At 34.0% G+C, this 17,589-nt stretch overlaps 1 protein-coding gene across 2 annotated transcripts in view; it reads left to right on the top strand.

Moving 5' to 3' along the window:
* The window catches only part of smurf2 (SMAD specific E3 ubiquitin protein ligase 2), an 83,414-nt gene extending 66,245 nt beyond the window's left edge, over positions 1–17,169 (top strand). The window contains exons 12-20 of one of the 2 annotated variants that reach the window (XM_056453464.1): positions 2,521–2,719; positions 5,261–5,364; positions 6,956–7,070; positions 7,581–7,759; positions 10,473–10,610; positions 10,697–10,817; positions 13,673–13,874; positions 15,265–15,340; positions 16,102–17,169. In XM_056453464.1, coding sequence (XP_056309439.1) covers positions 2,521–2,719; positions 5,261–5,364; positions 6,956–7,070; positions 7,581–7,759; positions 10,473–10,610; positions 10,697–10,817; positions 13,673–13,874; positions 15,265–15,340; positions 16,102–16,201 — 1,234 coding nt within the window. In that variant the 3' untranslated portion in view covers positions 16,202–17,169. Of the gene's footprint in view, positions 1–2,517; positions 2,720–5,260; positions 5,365–6,955; positions 7,071–7,580; positions 7,760–10,472; positions 10,611–10,696; positions 10,818–13,672; positions 13,875–15,264; positions 15,341–16,101 lie in introns of both variants that reach the window. The other variant, XM_056453463.1, reaches the window with a different exon arrangement.
* Positions 17,170–17,589: the final 420 nt, after the last annotated feature.

The following is a 17,589-nucleotide window of genomic DNA, read 5'->3' as shown; positions in this document are numbered from 1 at the left end:
TGGTGGTCAATGGTTGCAGGTTTTTCAACATTCTTCAGAATATCTTCTTTTGTGTTCAACCAAACAAAAATATCTTAAACTGGTTTGGAAAAAGTCAAGAGTGACTAAAATATAAAATTTAATGTTGAAATGTGTTTTAACTTAAATCAAATGTAAAATAAAATGTTGAATTAACTAATGGATGTGCACTTGTAAATGAGGCGTAAGGAAAATATAACTTTTTGTCCTTTTTCTTATTTATTTTTACTTATTAACATGCATATTTGTCATTAAGAACGATGTTGAGTTTAATTCAGTTCGACTCTAGATTGAAGCCCAGCACAGAGCAGTATGAAGCAGGGAAAGTGCAGGCAAAGAGCAGGGAGTTTTTGCGTGTCAAGGAAAAACGAACTGGAGGAAGGGAATATTTAAGGAATGTGGATCACGTGCAGACGGAGAACGAGTGTCACATGGAGAAATGAGAGTCAGAGTGCGGCTGTGAAGTGTGCGTGGACTGATATGTGAAGTGACTGTGTGCTTTCATAGTAAAGAATGTGTCATTTTTGGATGAATGGTTGCACACTTCTGCTCGCACTCATCTGTGTTATTGGGTGATAAATGAACTGCCAGCTCTATTCTTTATGTGTCTAGCACTGGCGTTTGTGGAGTTATTTAAATGCAAGCAGCATGTTTGCAGGTGCCACGTCTTTTGACATTTTGTAAACATTTTAAGGCAAGTTTAGCCATTCAGTGAAGAGTTTTTTTTTATTTGCACCTGTCAATTTAAAGGCTTTTTTGCTTTTCATGAAGTGCTTAAAAAAGTGTTTTTATTGTTACACTTTATCATTTGTTATTTGTAGATTTCAGTTGCTATACATATTTGTAAAAGGTGTTTTCTCAAATTGAGGGTTTTATTCACCTTCACTGAGGCTTAAGTTTGTCATATCTGTGTTCTGAAGCATTTTACAGAGGAACTACATAAAGCATAACTTGACTTATTTGACTACAAAATGTTTTTCTATATGATTTTGTTTTGTTTTTTCCAAATATATTTAATATTTAAATAACATTTTAGAAAGTTTGTCAAATAAAACGGTTAAGTAGGAAAATATTATAATAAGCATTAGATTATTTATTTACTTATTTATTTGCCAGAATACATTTTGAACCACATTATAATCATTATTTCCACACTTCTTGAAAGTACTTGAACAGGGTGTCCGCGGGGTCTTAAAGTGTTGTAAGTTGTTAAATCGTCGGCGCCAGTGGTGTAGTGGTTAGTGCATCAACACATGCACTCCGGTGCTCATGGCAACCCGAGTTCGATTCCGCCTCGTGGTCCTATGCCGATCCTTCCGCTCTCTCTGCTCCCCATTCTTTCCTGTCAATACTCTCTACTGTCCTACACAATAAAGGTGAAAACCCCGAAAAGTTGTTAAATCAATTATGAAAAATTAAGGCACTTAAAAGGTATTAAAAAGTCACATTAATCACATTTTTACGTGGTCTTAAATTTTGTTCAAGCGTTGTCCAAAGTTTTTGACTCCAAAAAAGCATAAATATATTTGTTTTCCTCCTAATATTAACAACGGCATGCTCGATCCATGCGATTTAGGCTGTGGCGCGTCCGGCCAAGCTCCTCCGTCTGGGTGATGTGACGTAATTTGCTACAAACGCGAGAAGGTGATGTGACGTTCTCCACATGTAGCAAAACCATAGAGTAAAACAGACAGCAAAATGGGAAAATGTAAGTTTGCGTACTCCTGGTTGGAGAAATACGAGTTTAAACAGTGCCTGAAGCCTGTCGCTGAAAACAACCATGTAATTTATTATTTATATCATTTATTATCAAGCTTTGTTTCCTCAGAGCTCATCTGAGTTCTGTTGCATGGTTGTGCTCCATTGATTTATTTAGCTACAACGGCTTATTAACAACTGTTTATCAAGTTAAAAGTTTGATACTGATTAGAACTCAGTGGCGATGAGGGCTTAAAATATTCTGAGAAGGTCTTTAAAAAGGTATTGAAATTACCTTTAGATTTCTGCATATACCCTATTGAAAGCACTTGTACTATGGCAAATAATGCACATTTTATTAATATTTCAGAAACCACATTTAAATATAACCAATATTGAATTCAACACATTTTATTAAGGTTCTTTTAACATGACTGTTTAAAACCAGTTTTTTTAAATGACATATTCAAAACATCATCATTACTCTGACATTTTAATGTTAATATCAAGGCTAAATGAAATGTTAAGTACATTGAGGAGTTTCATGGCACTACATATGCTGGTGGAATTATAAAAGATGCTCAATTTGAAATTAGTACTGCTTTAAAAAGACTTAAAGTCCTTGAATTTGCTGTTCATGAAGGACTGAGAACACTGTATAATGATTATATCACTGTATAAAGCTTGTGAAGGCGTGATACACTCTTGTGTTTTGGCACTAAATGGGTGATGCTGTTCTGGCATCAGAGATGAAGAAAGAGTCAGACTTCAGTGTTTTGCCTCTATTTATCTCTTTTTCAGCAGTCGTCCTGGACAGTTGAAGGAGCAAGCTCAATCTGTCGTGTCCCCCGGAAATCTCCCCGAGGATCCTGAATGCCTCACAGTGCCCAAGTACAAGAGAGATCTGGTTCAGAAGCTGAAGATTCTGAGACAGGAGCTGTCCCAGCAGCAGCCTCAGGCAGGACACTGCCGCATCGAGGTCTCACGCGAGGAAATCTTTGAGGTCAGACCCCAAACTTGCTCTGTGCAAAATTTCTACATAAAAATAATGCTGCTACTATGAACACTTCATTCATCATTTGAAATCTTTTATATAAAAATCATTGAAAATGTCATTTGTTTTTACAATTTGTAAATAAATGAATGAAAACTTATTAGTTTTACTATGAATATTTACGATGGATATTTATGTATTTAAATGAACACTCCTTTTTTTAAGAAATAGGTTCATTTTACAGCTCCCCTAGAGTTAAACAGTTGAGATTTATTATTTATGAATTTATTCAACTGATCTCCATTTAGGCTAGGGTACTTTTAGCTTAGCTTAGCTTAGCATAAAACGTTGAATCGAATTAGACCATTAGCATCTTGCTCAATTTTTATTTTTTTAAATGTTTAAGTTTCATTAGTTTTCTTATTTAACATTGACTTTTCTGTAGTTATATTGTGTATAAAGACCGATGGAAAATGAAATGTTTCCTAGGTCGATATAGCTAGAAACTTAACTCTTGTTCTGGCTTAATAATCAAGCTAATTTGTTGCTGTACCATGGCTGCAACAGGCACAATAGTATTATGCAGTGCCTGAAAATAGTCCTTAGGTAACTAAATAACAGTGCTACATATTGTGTTTTATTTGTGTGTGTGTGTGTGTGTATATATACATATATACATACATATACATATATGCATGTATATGTATGTATGTATATATGTATATATATATATATATATATATATATATATATATATATATATATATGTGTATATATATATGTGTGTGTGTGTATATATATATATATATATATTTATATATATTTATTTATATTTATATATATGTGTGTGTGTGTGTGTATATATACATATATATATATATATATGTATATGTTTATATATATATGTATATATGTTTATATATATGTATATGTGTATATATATATATATATATGTATGTATATATGTATGTATATATATATACATATATACACACACACATATATATATAGCCAGAATAACTAAAATTCACATTTCTTCAGTTCTTAAAGCCATGAAATTGTGGGTTTTTTTTTTTTGTTTTTTTTAACATAACCATGAAATCTCCTGACTAATCACAAAGCAGCAGAATCCACCTAGCCGTCGACTCAGATGTCAACTTTGAGATGGTCTGTCAGCATGGAGGCAGATATAAACCCTTGTTTAATGCTGTTAGTTGCACCAGTAACACCTGTCAGTCTGAACCAGGCTTTAATAGGACCTGAGAAGCCCGAAGACCTGGTTAACCTTCACCATAAAAAAAAGCCCTTTGAGCTCTGCTGGATGTTACTAACAAATCAATTTACATGTGGAAAAAGCCATAATGCATCAGGCATGAGCTGAAACTTCATTAGCACGCACCAAACACCCTGCTGAGTTCAGCGTACGTGTGTGACATGTTTCTAAACCTGCTGGAAAAACACACGCTCAGCTTGAAGTGATTTCTGCACTGTTTGCTCATCTGTTTTGGGGTGTTTATGGGTGTTGAGCTGGATGCACGCAGGCATTTCTGGATGCTGCATTCCAACATGCTGCACTCTCGCTCCCTACAGACGAGTCTGACCATAAACATCAGATTATATGAGGCCTTCGCATGAGTTTGTACACTTTTGAGTTTATTGGCAAGAGCAGGAGTTTACAGATCAGCTGTAATAAATTCATGCGAGTCTGAGGGCTGTTTTCAGCACGAATGTCCGCTAACTTGAGCAGTATTGGACAAAAGTACATTTTAGTGTGTTCTTTTCACACATGTACTTACCCTAGTAATAACAGCGAATCATTCATAATATCATGCAACTAAACAGTGTTTTTGTCTATGGTGAAAATTGACATTGTAACTCACTCTGCAAACATCTAACCAAAATATGTCTTGAGAGAACTGGATAAATTGTCACATAATTTTAATAACATCTCATAAGTAGGACCAGACAAAAACTGCGGACATTTTTTTCTATTTCTGAGGAGAATTTTGTAAAAAATCTGCAGATTTATGCTGAATTATTTTGGGAGGATCGTAACTTAACTTAATATTTGAAATAAAAAATATTCGCTTTTTTAACTTTTATTTAATAAAATGCAATGCATATCCAATTAGATCCATTTATTTGGTTAACAAATCAAGTCTTTCATATAGTATGTCTAGTAAAAGAATGAAAATATTACTTTACAAACTGTATTGTAAATAAATTAAATAAACACTGTCATATTAGTCAATAATATTACCGAAATTAATTTCAAAACTGAGTAAAAATAAATTTATACACATTTACACAAGTAAATAAATACTCAGTGATGGGCTAAAAATCTGTGTAAATCTGCAGATTTCTGTGTGGCCTTACGCATAAGCAATAAATCTGATGTGATCCTACATTTGCAAATGTGCTGCTTGTTTTGTGCAACTGTTTTATATGTAAGAAGTTTAAAACTACGATTTAGGCACTGCATTTTTATGCTTTGTCAACAAAAATAGTGGATTTGTCATGTTGACTTTGTGTGTTTCGCTGTTTCCTCAGGAGTCTTACCGGCAGGTGATGAAGATGAGGCCGAAGGACCTGTGGAAGAGGCTGATGGTCAAATTCAGAGGAGAGGAAGGTCTCGACTATGGTGGAGTCGCCAGGTATGAGTTTTAACACTGTTACGAATGTTCAAACTTTTAAAAATAAAAGTACTTAAACAACAGTGCTCCACTTTGCATCGGGCTGTCGATAAGCCTGTCGGGCTTTAGTCTGCGATTAAAAAAAAAAAAAACCTTCTCAATGTACTTTATTCTTTACTTACCTTAAAAATCCACCCATAAAAAAATATATGTAAAACAAAACTAGAAATAAAAATGAAGATGTGTTACTTTACTGCACTGTTTGTAACAAAAGTATATTTAAGTCCCACATTAAATAACAAAAGGACATTAAATGTGGGATAGTTGTATCGTAATCTGATTAGGCCTGTGTCTGCTTCAAGGAAAAAAAAATATTTACATATATATAGTGGCAGATTTATTTCACCACTGTCATAAATACCATTCTTGACACCTTCAATTAAATGGAAAAGCTATCAGAATTGTGGTAAAACATGGACTTAAATAGCCAGAAGACCCTGTTAATCATCAAATTGTTCCTGGATTTTCACCCTTGCTTTAAAACATAGGCAGTGTTTTGTATGCGTGTATGACTCGTTTGTTATAGATCCCAAGGCCTTGCTTAATTTTGTATACAGTTTTTCTTTATTTTGTATTATCTTGAATATGTGCATCTTATTCAGAGAACACGAATACTGATAAAGCACAGTGTTAATCATTGTTTGGTTACAGGTGCAGTATGTGAACAATGAATACAATGAAAAGAAATCTGAATCACTGCATGACAATTTAATTAAGTGCTTTTGGCTTCTGGTCTCTTTCTTTTTGATTAATAAATAACTGCACAGGAACACATCTCAGATCCATTCAACTTGTTTATTGTATTTGGTTAAATAGATCCAATTATTCTAAAGCATTTTTTCACAATACTTTCACAAAGCCATATTCATAATGGACTTTTAATACAGTAACCTTGCATTTCATTTCTGTAATATAAACACAATCCATAAAGATGTATCTAAGATGTAAATATTTCCAAACCAAGATTGCACTTCACTTTGAAAAAATGTTTCATGTCAATGCAGCTCTACAAAAAAAAGCATGAATGAATGCAGACAGACCTTAAGACCTCTTCTTTTGCACATATGAAACTTTTGCACATGAAATTCTTGCTTTTATATAAACTTAGCAAAATGTTTAGCTTAATATTTACAGTAACCTGTCAATAATATGACTTCCCAGCACTGCATTTAATTCCTTGTCATCTACAATTTTAAGTATGGTTAAAAACAAAAGGAGAAATGGATCGAAACAACACAAAGCATTTAAAAAACCTTATTTTAACAATGTTATGCATGTTTTTAGGGTGTAATGGGTCCCTGTGAACTGCGTTTTTTTACTTGGTAAACGGGGTGTTTAGTTACACTACAGTTGACTAAGACTACAGTCTTGTTCAGTTTCACTAATATAAATGGATCATATTCTGGAAGTTAAAATGGGTCAGAAATGTTTCATTTCAGGCTGTTGTTTCCATCTAGTGGTAGAATGTGAATATAACAATGTGAAATTGGGTCAAAGTGGATTTATGTCTGTCAATATTTTGTGTCAATGTGTGTGCGCTTTTGTGTCATAGGGAATGGTTATACTTGCTGTCACACGAGATGTTAAATCCATACTATGGGCTGTTCCAATATTCACGAGATGACATCTACACGCTACAGATCAACCCGGACTCAGCCGTCAATCCAGTGAGTGAAAGTGCACAACCTTTCAAACTACACTGGTTTTCATTAAGACAAGTCACTGCTGAGATTTTGAGATTTTGGGCTTTTAATATAATAGATTTTTTCAGTCTAATAACAAGAAAGTCTTTCTTTTATAGCACTCCATTTGATATATCAATTTGTGCTTGTGTGATTTTAATTACAAAACCTAATTACAATTATAACTCAGATAATTATTTCAATTAGAAAGGCTTTTTTCTCAAAATTATTTCTTCTTTTTACTCCAGCCATAAATCTTACATTCATTATTCATTCATACTTTTATTCATATCTATATTCTGAAGTTTTTTTACAGAGGGATGTGTTGTTCATACATAAAATGTCGGAATATATATACAAGATTTTACAACAACATTTTAGAAAACATTTTATGCAATTAATTTTATCAAATGGGGGAAGTGTGCTGATGACTTTTTTTACTCCATTCATGTGCAGTGTATCATCTAGAATGAATAATGCGCTCTTTTTTTATAGGAACATTTGTCTTATTTCCACTTTGTGGGGAGGATTATGGGAATGGCTGTTTTCCATGGTCACTATATAGACGGGGGCTTCACTCTGCCCTTCTACAAGCAGTTGCTAGGCAAACCCATCACTCTGGATGACATGGAGTCAGTGGATCCGGACCTGCACAACAGCCTCGTCTGGATCCTGTCAGTGGGCTTAATATATCCATCTACTGCATGCATGATGATCTCTTTGATATGTAGTATTATTAATAGTAATTAGTAATAGATTATTAATATATAATAAAAGTATGATTATTTTACCAATAATATCATTAAATTGAATAATAATAAATTAAACAGGTGACACGGTGGCGCAGTAGGTAGTGCTGTCACCTCACAGCAAGAAGGTCGCTGGTTCGAGCCTCGGCTGGGTCAGTTGGCGTTTCTGTGTGGAGTTTGCATATTCTACCCGTGTTCGCTTGGGTTTCCTCCAGGTTCTCTGGTTTCCCCCACAGTCCAAAGACATGCAGTACAGGTGAATTGGATAGGCTAAATTGTCCGTAGTGTATGAGTGTGTGTATGGATGTTTCCCAGAGATGGGTTGCAGCTGGAAGGACATCCGCTGCGTAAAACACATGCTGGATAAGTTGGTGGTTCATTCTGCTGTGGTGACCCCAGATTAATAAAGGGACTAAACCGAAAAGAAAATGAATGAATGAATAAATTAAACATTTAAAGAGCAAATAAATGTGGAGCTGCGCATCAATGGATTTGCTCTTCACTGTTTGGACTTTCAGCAGTGAAATTTAAATCACACTGAGCTGAACTAAACTGAACTTCAACTTCAACAGTTTCAATTTACTAGAACTTCAATGTTAAGCTGCTTTGACACAATCTACATTGTAAAAGTGCTTTAGAAATAAACATGAAATGAATTGAAAAAATTTCATATAAGGGTTTTTACAAAACAAGGGGTATTGTAGTTAACTAAAGTAGAATGATTAATATATTATATAATGTTGTTTTTATATAGTTATTTGCTAATAATAGTAGTACAATTTATATATTTTACCAATAATAACATATATATTACAAATCTCATTATAATCCCATTAAATAGATGATAATAATTCTAGTAATAAATATGAGGTGCCTTTTCAAACTAGGGTAACTAACAAACTAATCACATATTAATAGTTTTGTATATATAGTTTTATATATAAACAATAAAAATAAAATACAATCATTTTGCGAATAATTTAATGTAGTAATAATAATAATAATAATAGTGGACTTATAAAGCAACTATCGAAACCAGGCGAGATTTTTTTTTATTTTTTTTTATGATTTTAACTTTTTATTGATTTTCCTATTTGCAAATAACACAGATGAATACCAAATACAGAGCATTAGCATAAAAACAGAACAATACAAAATAAATACAGAAAATAAATAAATAAATAACATCATATAATTGATATCCATATTAAATAATATATGGAAATTCTGTTAGTAAATAAACCAAATCTAAATGCATACAAAAAAAGAGGGTGGGGTGGAAGGGATTGGCATGGAGGGTTGCCAATATCATAGCCATAATACTATTATTAGAATTATGATCCTGTTGCATGTTTGCTAGCATTGTGGGTCACAGAAATTCAGAAATTTTTCCCATTTATTAAAATAAATTTCAAGAGAGAGACTTTATTAAATTTCAACCAGTTGCCAAAGGTATGTTTTATTTAGTCTAACTTTAAACTAAAATAACTAAATCTAAAACATATGCATTTATTTAAAAAACTAAACAATGTTATAAAATGAGCTGTTAAAACATTTAAATTGCAAACCGACAAAATAAATTTTTTTAGAAAAAATACAGTAGCAATTAGATTATCCTAAAATGCAGTTATGAATTCCAAGTTGCTTTATAAGAAAATGTAATTATCTAAATATTAAATCCAGTAGCAAACAAGGTATAAAAAAACATAACAGGTATATGTACATATAGGGATGTCCCGATCAGGTTTTTTTTCCCCCGGATCCGAGTCATTTCATTTTGAGTATCTACCGAAACCCGATCCGATATTTCTATAATACATAAAAAAATAACATCAATTCTTCACATTTAGACTTCAGTGCAACAATAAATATAAAAAAATAACTAATATAAAAACAAATTGCACCTCAACTTAAAATACCCGGCAGGCAATGTCAAATTTACATATCTCACAGTTTGCTATTGCAGTGCTGTCATCATCAACTTTATAATACCTCCAGACCACAGACATACTCGCGCTTTCCGCTTCAAGCTGCTTCCGTGTTCTACTTTGCCAGCAATAGCGTCTCTGTCATGTCATGCCACATGCGTTGCTGTTTTTGTGAAGTCAAGAAAGAGGTCTAACTCTGTGCCACCACATAACTATTGATGTGTTATAAAATAATGAGAATATATATATATATATATATATATATATATATATATATATATATATATATATATATATATATATATATATATATATATATATATATATATATATATAATTTTTTTTTTTTTTTTTTTTTTTTTTTTTGAGTCCTGATCTAACGTCCGATTCTGATCGAGTCTGTAACCGCGTGATCGGGCCGGATTTCTGATCACGTGATCGGATCAGGACATCCCTATGTACATATATGGAATATTATGTGTATAACATATTATATTTGAATCACTTTAATATATACATGTGTATGTGTATCTATGTGTATATATGTGTGTATGTATATGTATATATATATATATATATATATATATATATATATATATATATATATATAAATGTATGTATGCATGTATGTATGTATGTTTGTGTGTGTGTGTGTGTGTGTGTGTAATTGTTAAAAATAATTATTTTCCCCCTTCTGTGTATGTGTTCAGAGATAATGACATCACTGGGGTGTTGGACCACACATTCTGCGTTGAACACAATGCTTACGGAGAGATCATTCAGCATGAGCTTAAACCCAACGGCAAGAGCATCCCGGTCACGCAGGACACCAAGAAGGAGTATGTGAGGTGAGCTATTCGCACCTGTCAACCTTTCAGTCCTGCTTTTCAGATGCGTGTCTGTAGGTGTCATCAAGTGTCCTGTTTCTGCACAGGCTGTATGTAAACTGGCGGTTCCTGAGGGGCATCGAGGCTCAGTTCCTGGCCCTGCAGAAAGGCTTCAACGAAGTCATTCCACAACACCTGCTCAAGGCATTTGATGAGAAAGAGCTGGAGGTATTAAAACACCAGTCCTTTATGTATGTATATATATATGTATATATATGTGTATATATATATATATATATATATATATATATATGTATATGTATTCATTCAATAGTTGTTGTCAGTGTCAGTGACAGCCGTGGCCTACAGAGAGCCGAGTCAGGCCAATAGCCTCAGAGCTCAGACAGTAAGGCCAAAATCATGCTGCATTTCCACTGTCAGACCAGTAACCTTGCTCTAAACCCTGAACACGGCACCAGGAGAAATGGCATTCATTAAAATGAAGAAAAGCAGACATGATAGACTACTCTTACACTCCAGCATTAACATTTGACCAGTAATTTAATAGTGTTTCTTTATTTTTTTTTTATATTCAAACACATTGACAAATTTTAGTCCAACAAACACACAACAGTTAACAATAAAATATACAATATACAAACTATACATAAAGTAAAATAATAATAATAAATAAGTACAAGTAAATATGTTTTTTATTGAACATTTTTGATTTTCAACAAAGCCCAAGATCCACCCAGCAAAAAAGTAAAATAAAATAAAAACAGCAATCCTGCAATAATAGGTATAAGATCACGAGGGGAACATCTGATACAGTCTCTCTCATGTTTAACCAAAATTGTACTTTTTTTTTTTTACTGGCACCATTTTTTTTGGCTGTGGTGTATTCCAAACTAATTATGTCTAGTAGATAGAGCTAAAAAGCAGATAAAAGCAATGGGTCGCATTGGATCTGAGTTTCCATTAGATCTGATAGTAGGTCTTGTTTCTTGAACCAGAATAATCCAATTTGGGGACATTCTCTGAACATATTCAACATTACATCCCTCATTAGATGTATATATGTAGGAGCAACTTTCTGTTTTCAGTTTTTGACCAGTAATTTACAATCAAAATAGTTCTTTATTAATTTGAGTCAGTACTATATGTCAAACAAACCTATTCGTCCTCATTTAACACAAAGAAACATGTCCAATTAATAATTCTGTTTACATTTCCTTATTTAGAGCAAATGAGCTCATTCATTTTCCATGAAATTACACAATCTGAGGAGATCTAAGCAGCACTGTCTTCACTATCTTACTATATTATCATATACTGTTATACTATGGTCATTCTTTCTGTCTAAGCAACAGAGGGTCCTCAGACAGAAAAGCAGCATCTCAGGGATTAAACAGAGGGTTAACATAACATAATTTATGATCGTGCAAATGTCAACAACGGCAAAGGGAAAATGCCATATTTTACCACAAGCTGCATTTCTCACACTGAAAAATTTACTAGAAACTTGTGGCTACTGTATCCCCAGCAGGAAAGCACAGTCCCATGAAAGAAGAGACAGGCCAAAATCGAGATGGAAAATGTTGAGCAGCAGACCAAAATCAAAAATCAAAAAAACAATAACAAGTTTGTTAAAAAGTCATGATAATGTCAGTGAGATTGTCATTGTACTCCTTTGTGGTCAATACAAGCATTTGACATCCAGTTGTCACTAATTCAAAATTGAAACTAAATTAAATGGCACACAGAATTGATAAGCTATTTAAAAGTGCCCCGCCCCAGATACTGATACTGCTGCTGTTCTCTCATGTCAGTTAACTGGTGGGAAAATTAAGTTACCCTCACAACCCTAATAAGTGGTATTTTAACATCACTCATCATTATATTTCTTAATATAATTAATATATTTCTTCATTATTTTTTTTATTGGGAATGGGAAATTGTAGATACTCGCTGATGTCTGAAATTTCAATTCAAGTTTCCAATTTAAGTTTATTTGTACGGCTCTTTTTTCACAGTAATGTTCATTCCAGAGCAGCTTTACAAAAGGTGCACATTATAACATTACAATCAAAACAGTACAGCGGTTAAGCATATACATAATTTAACCTGCAGCTATACAATATAGTGTACTTTTCAAAAAAGGGATATCTTTGTATATATATTATAAAGTAGTCAGGTCTGTTGGCATTTCTGTGTGGAGTTTGCATGTTCCCCCTGTGGGTTTCCTCTGGTTTCCCACACAGTCCAAAGACATGAACTATAGGTGAATTGAATAAACTAAATTGTCCATAGTGTATGTGTGTGAATTTGTATGGATGTTTCCCAGTACTGGGTTGCAGCTGTGAAAAAACATATGCTAAATAAGTTGGCGGTTCATTCTGCTGTGGCGACCCCTGATGAATAAATAAAACAGAATGAATGAATGAATACAGTAGTCAACATTTGAAGTGGATCAAAAAGTGTCCTTAGACAAGGATGGGTGTTGTGTACTAGTTTCAGGACAATTTTGATGAAAGGATTTTAACCATATCAAATGTTGTCCACTTTATTTTGTGAATAATTAAGAACAATTTGTTCAATTGTGTGTTTTGAATTTAAGTTCATGTTAGCTGGGAAGACTGATATGAAAACATGAGAAATGAAAAAAAAAAAACCTTACATTACTAATGCTTTGCTTAGACTTTACACACCTGAAACTTGCCTACAGCACTTATTTACTGTTGCTCTTATAGTTTTGTAAATTGCTTCCTTGTCCTCATTTGTAAGTCGCTTTGGATAAAAGCGTCTGCTAAATGACTAAATGTAAAAGTAAATGAGAAATGACCACCACTGTCCTCAAGCTCCAGGTGTTCGATGAGCCAAAACTTTGACCCAAGGTATTTGACTGGGCAAAAACCCCTGGCCATTGGCCCAGAGGATGCCTTGACATGGCCCAATTGAGCCCTGGAAATGACTGTAAACATGACTGGCCATGGTGGCACACACTCGCTTTAGTCATAACAGTTAAAACATGGCTAGTGAGCACTTTCAGAGCAGAGTTCAAGTATTTCTTTCACTTTCAGCTAATTGTGTGTGGATTGGGGAAGATCGACATCAACGACTGGAAGTCAAACACTCGTCTGAAGCACTGCACACCTGACAGTAACATTGTGAAGTGGTTCTGGCGGGCCGTGGAGTCGTATGATGAGGAGAGGAGAGCTCGACTGCTGCAGTTTGTCACCGGATCCTCCAGAGTCCCGTTGCAAGGATTCAAAGCCCTGCAAGGTACCTGATGATGTCACAAATTTCTTATTTAGCATCCGGAAATTCACACCTGTGTAGCTTCATTCATTTAAAACATAAAGAATAAACAAACACAAAAAAATGTATTAGGGATGAAACAGTACACAATACTGATGCTTCAGTACATATCTCAGTTTTGAAGAAACAGTTTCAGTGTTGCCAGATATAGCTGACTTTTTCCAGCCCAAAAGTTGTCTAAAATCCGCCCAAATGCAAAAAAAATGCCCAAAATATTAATTAATATTTTAATTTAAATGTATTTAAATCGAAATTAACCTAGTTACTTTAACTGTTCTATATTTTGTAAACCATACAGCAACCAACACCAGCAGTCACAGATCTAGAACATAACCGGATCACATCGAAACACACTGACCCATACACTGCACTTGTTGTGTAGGTTACGCTACCTATTAGAGTATGTTTTACTTTCAAAATGGGGTATAAATTCAATCCATTTGGCGTTTTAAATTATTTTGAACATAATTAGGTGCTGCTTGCCAATCAGACAACACTTCTAAATGTGTTCTTGCTGTAAATTGGGGAAAAATTGAAGATGGGCACCCAATCTGGCAACACTGAATGGTTTGTGCATTTATGGTATATTAAGGAGTAATAAAGGACTAGTTTTTTTTCTTTTGTTAAGAATGCTTTGCTGAATAATTTGTGTGACTGTCTTTAAATAAATTAAGTTCTAAATCATAAAAAAATAATAAATTATTTAACCTAAATGCTGGCTCATTACTGTAATATTGAAGAATATTAGAATTATCAACAATTTATATTATTAAACTGCTATTTATTTTGAGATTCTATACTCAACAGTCAAGTAAAAAATATGCAAACGTAAATCGTACATTTTTTGTCATGATCACCTATATTAAATGATCAAATATTTTTACTGTTGTAAAATTTTTATTTCTAACCTGAAAATATGATATGAAGTTAAAACATACATAAAATCACACTTAAAATAATAATTTAAACAAAATACATTTCATCATGGTCAACAAAATATTTACTTATCCATATACACTTAAAATAACAAATGTATTTAAGCAGGTGTCCTGTCATTTTATCCTACCCATTATGCTACCAACACTGTACTTGAATGGTTCTGATGTTGGGGTTAGGGATTAGACAGGTTAGGGCGATATTACCACTTTCATATCACACTAATCTACATTAAAATTTACACTGGTAGCAAAATCTGATGGGTAGCATATTGCGTCATTAAAATGTGTACTTACTTTTTGAATGGGAGGTAGGACAATCTGACAAGGTGGTACAAATCGGTAGAACACCGGATCAGGATGAAACGCAAGCTACTTCTTGACTTCTTAAAGCTGAAATCATGCATGTCTGTATGCAGGTGCCGCTGGTCCACGTCTCTTCACCATTCACCAGATCGATGCCAGCACTAACAACCTGCCCAAAGCACACACTTGGTAAGCACAAGATTTACACAAATAAATCTTTCTTGAGCATCAAATTAACATTTGGTTTGCTGAGGGTGCAGCTGATATGCAGCAAGGGGTTTGCATCTTTAGTAAACTATGACTATGTTCGTGTTCATTTAAATGTAAGAATGATTAATAAATTCATATGAAACAGTCCCATAAAAGTGATGCCACGTCTTCAGTTTCACGCTCAGGCGTGCTTTGCACAAGCTTACAGCATCCAACCAAATCTTGGTCTGGCACACCGGGCCAACTGAACCGCACCTGGGCTCGATTCTGAGCACTCACACTTGTCAAACGAACCAGGAATCATGCCCAGGCACGGTTCCGATAGTCTAGTGTGAGTGCGCCTTAAAGCCTAACAGAAACTGCCCAGTTTATTAATTCTTCTTTTCCTTCTTTCCTTTATTTATTTTTTTCCCTGAATATCTTTTTCTGTTTTTTCTTTTCTTTACCTTGTATACAGTTTATGATGTTAAAAGCTGTTCTAAAAAAAGAATGTACACACATATAAAAGTTTACATCAGAATTTTTTGTGCCGATGTAAAAAATAAATAAAAGGAATTTAAAAAAAGAAAGAAAAAAAAACTATTATTTTATACAGGAGTAATATTTTACCCTATTACTGTTTTTATTGTGTTTCTCATCAAATATCAGTGTATAAATATAAAAATATCAATATTTTAAAAATGAAATGTGCATAACTTTACTAGCATCATCAGTCAACCATATTCATTTGTGTTCAACAGCTTTAACCGAATCGACATTCCTCCATACGAGGGCTATGATAAACTCTACGACAAGCTGCTGACAGCCATCGAGGAGACGTGCGGCTTCGCTGTGGAATGATGTCCCACGGTGGCGCTCACACACAACCCTTTCTCCAGACGGGATGGACCGGTCATCCAGACCATAGGCGTGTGGGCCTCGTGGGGAAGCTCAGCCTCTCGGGCTGAGGAACGGTGGATTACACCGCAGCACTCGACGTCTGATGCTGCTATCCCCCTCTTTCTGCATTATTTGAAAAGAAGAGAAGAAAACAACCTATCTTTTCAGCTGCTAGTAACTCTTTTATTTACTATTTTGGAACCTCCTCTTCCACCTTTTGTTTTTTTTTTAAGTCCATATCTAGATTTTTTTTTGCATTAAGACAACATATTAACAGTATTTCATGTAGCATTTTGACAGACTAGACTTTAGGAGAGGCTGAACTTTAGCAGGGCGCAGAACAAGAGCGGCATAAGCTAATGTAGAAGCACTACTGTCCTTACCGAAGACGCCAATGTCAACAAAAGACTGCAGAGTTGGTCATTATTTTTGGGACTTGAAGCTTTTCTCGTTGCACAGGGTGCTGATCTTGGACCCCTTTGGATCAGGGAAATGGACTCCGCTGGCTTGTTTTTGGGTGCCCTGCACCAGACTACCTGTGCTCCATTACTCGAGATCACCGGTGTCCGCAGTCTAGCTTTATTTTTATATACGCTGTGAGAGGTAAAACGTAAAAAAAAAAATATACAGATATAATATATTGGCATCGTCACAGGAATCGTTGCCGATGTTTCCAGAGCAAAAATATTAATAAAAAAAGAAGAGAGAAATGAAGTTTTAAATCGGAAAGGCAGTGAGGTTGGCATTGGCTTGCTTTGAATGTCTGGCAGGTTTTTTTTATTTGTTGTTTTTTAAAGGAAAATTGTGAAGAAAAGCATTTTAATATGTTGCATTATTGGTGTCTTTTTTTTGGTAATGGATTTGGAATTTGTCTCAGATGTCAATCGAACCCTTTAAACGAATTAAATGCATGTCAATGAGATGTGAAATGTCTTCCATTTCATAACTTCTCATTATATTGTTACCAGTTTTTGTTTTATAATTTCGTAAAAAAAAAAAAAAAAAAATCAAGAAATGCAATTGTGTTTACCCCTCAAGGAAATCAAGGGAGAATTGTGTCCGTATCACTTGTTATTTTTCTAAATTATTATTAACCCAGCTTTTTTTTAAATGTCACTGGCTTTCAGTGAGCATTACAGACGAACTGCAAGAAGGATCGCTGTACTAAAGAACAAGAAACAATTCTATCTTTTATAGAAATACATCAGCTTTAGGTATAAAACTAGCAAAAGCATGTCTAATGTGCTCTTTGTAAGCCTCCCAATGCACAGCTTAAACCTGTTTTTTCAGGATTATTAAAATAAACTACGTAAATAAACAAATGTAGTTTATTATATATACGGGTGAAG

This window comes from Danio aesculapii, chromosome 3 (genome assembly GCF_903798145.1).
Source record: "Danio aesculapii chromosome 3, fDanAes4.1, whole genome shotgun sequence".
Taxonomy (NCBI): Eukaryota; Metazoa; Chordata; class Actinopteri; order Cypriniformes; family Danionidae; genus Danio; species Danio aesculapii.
This window is presented reverse-complemented; position numbering and strand designations above follow the sequence as displayed.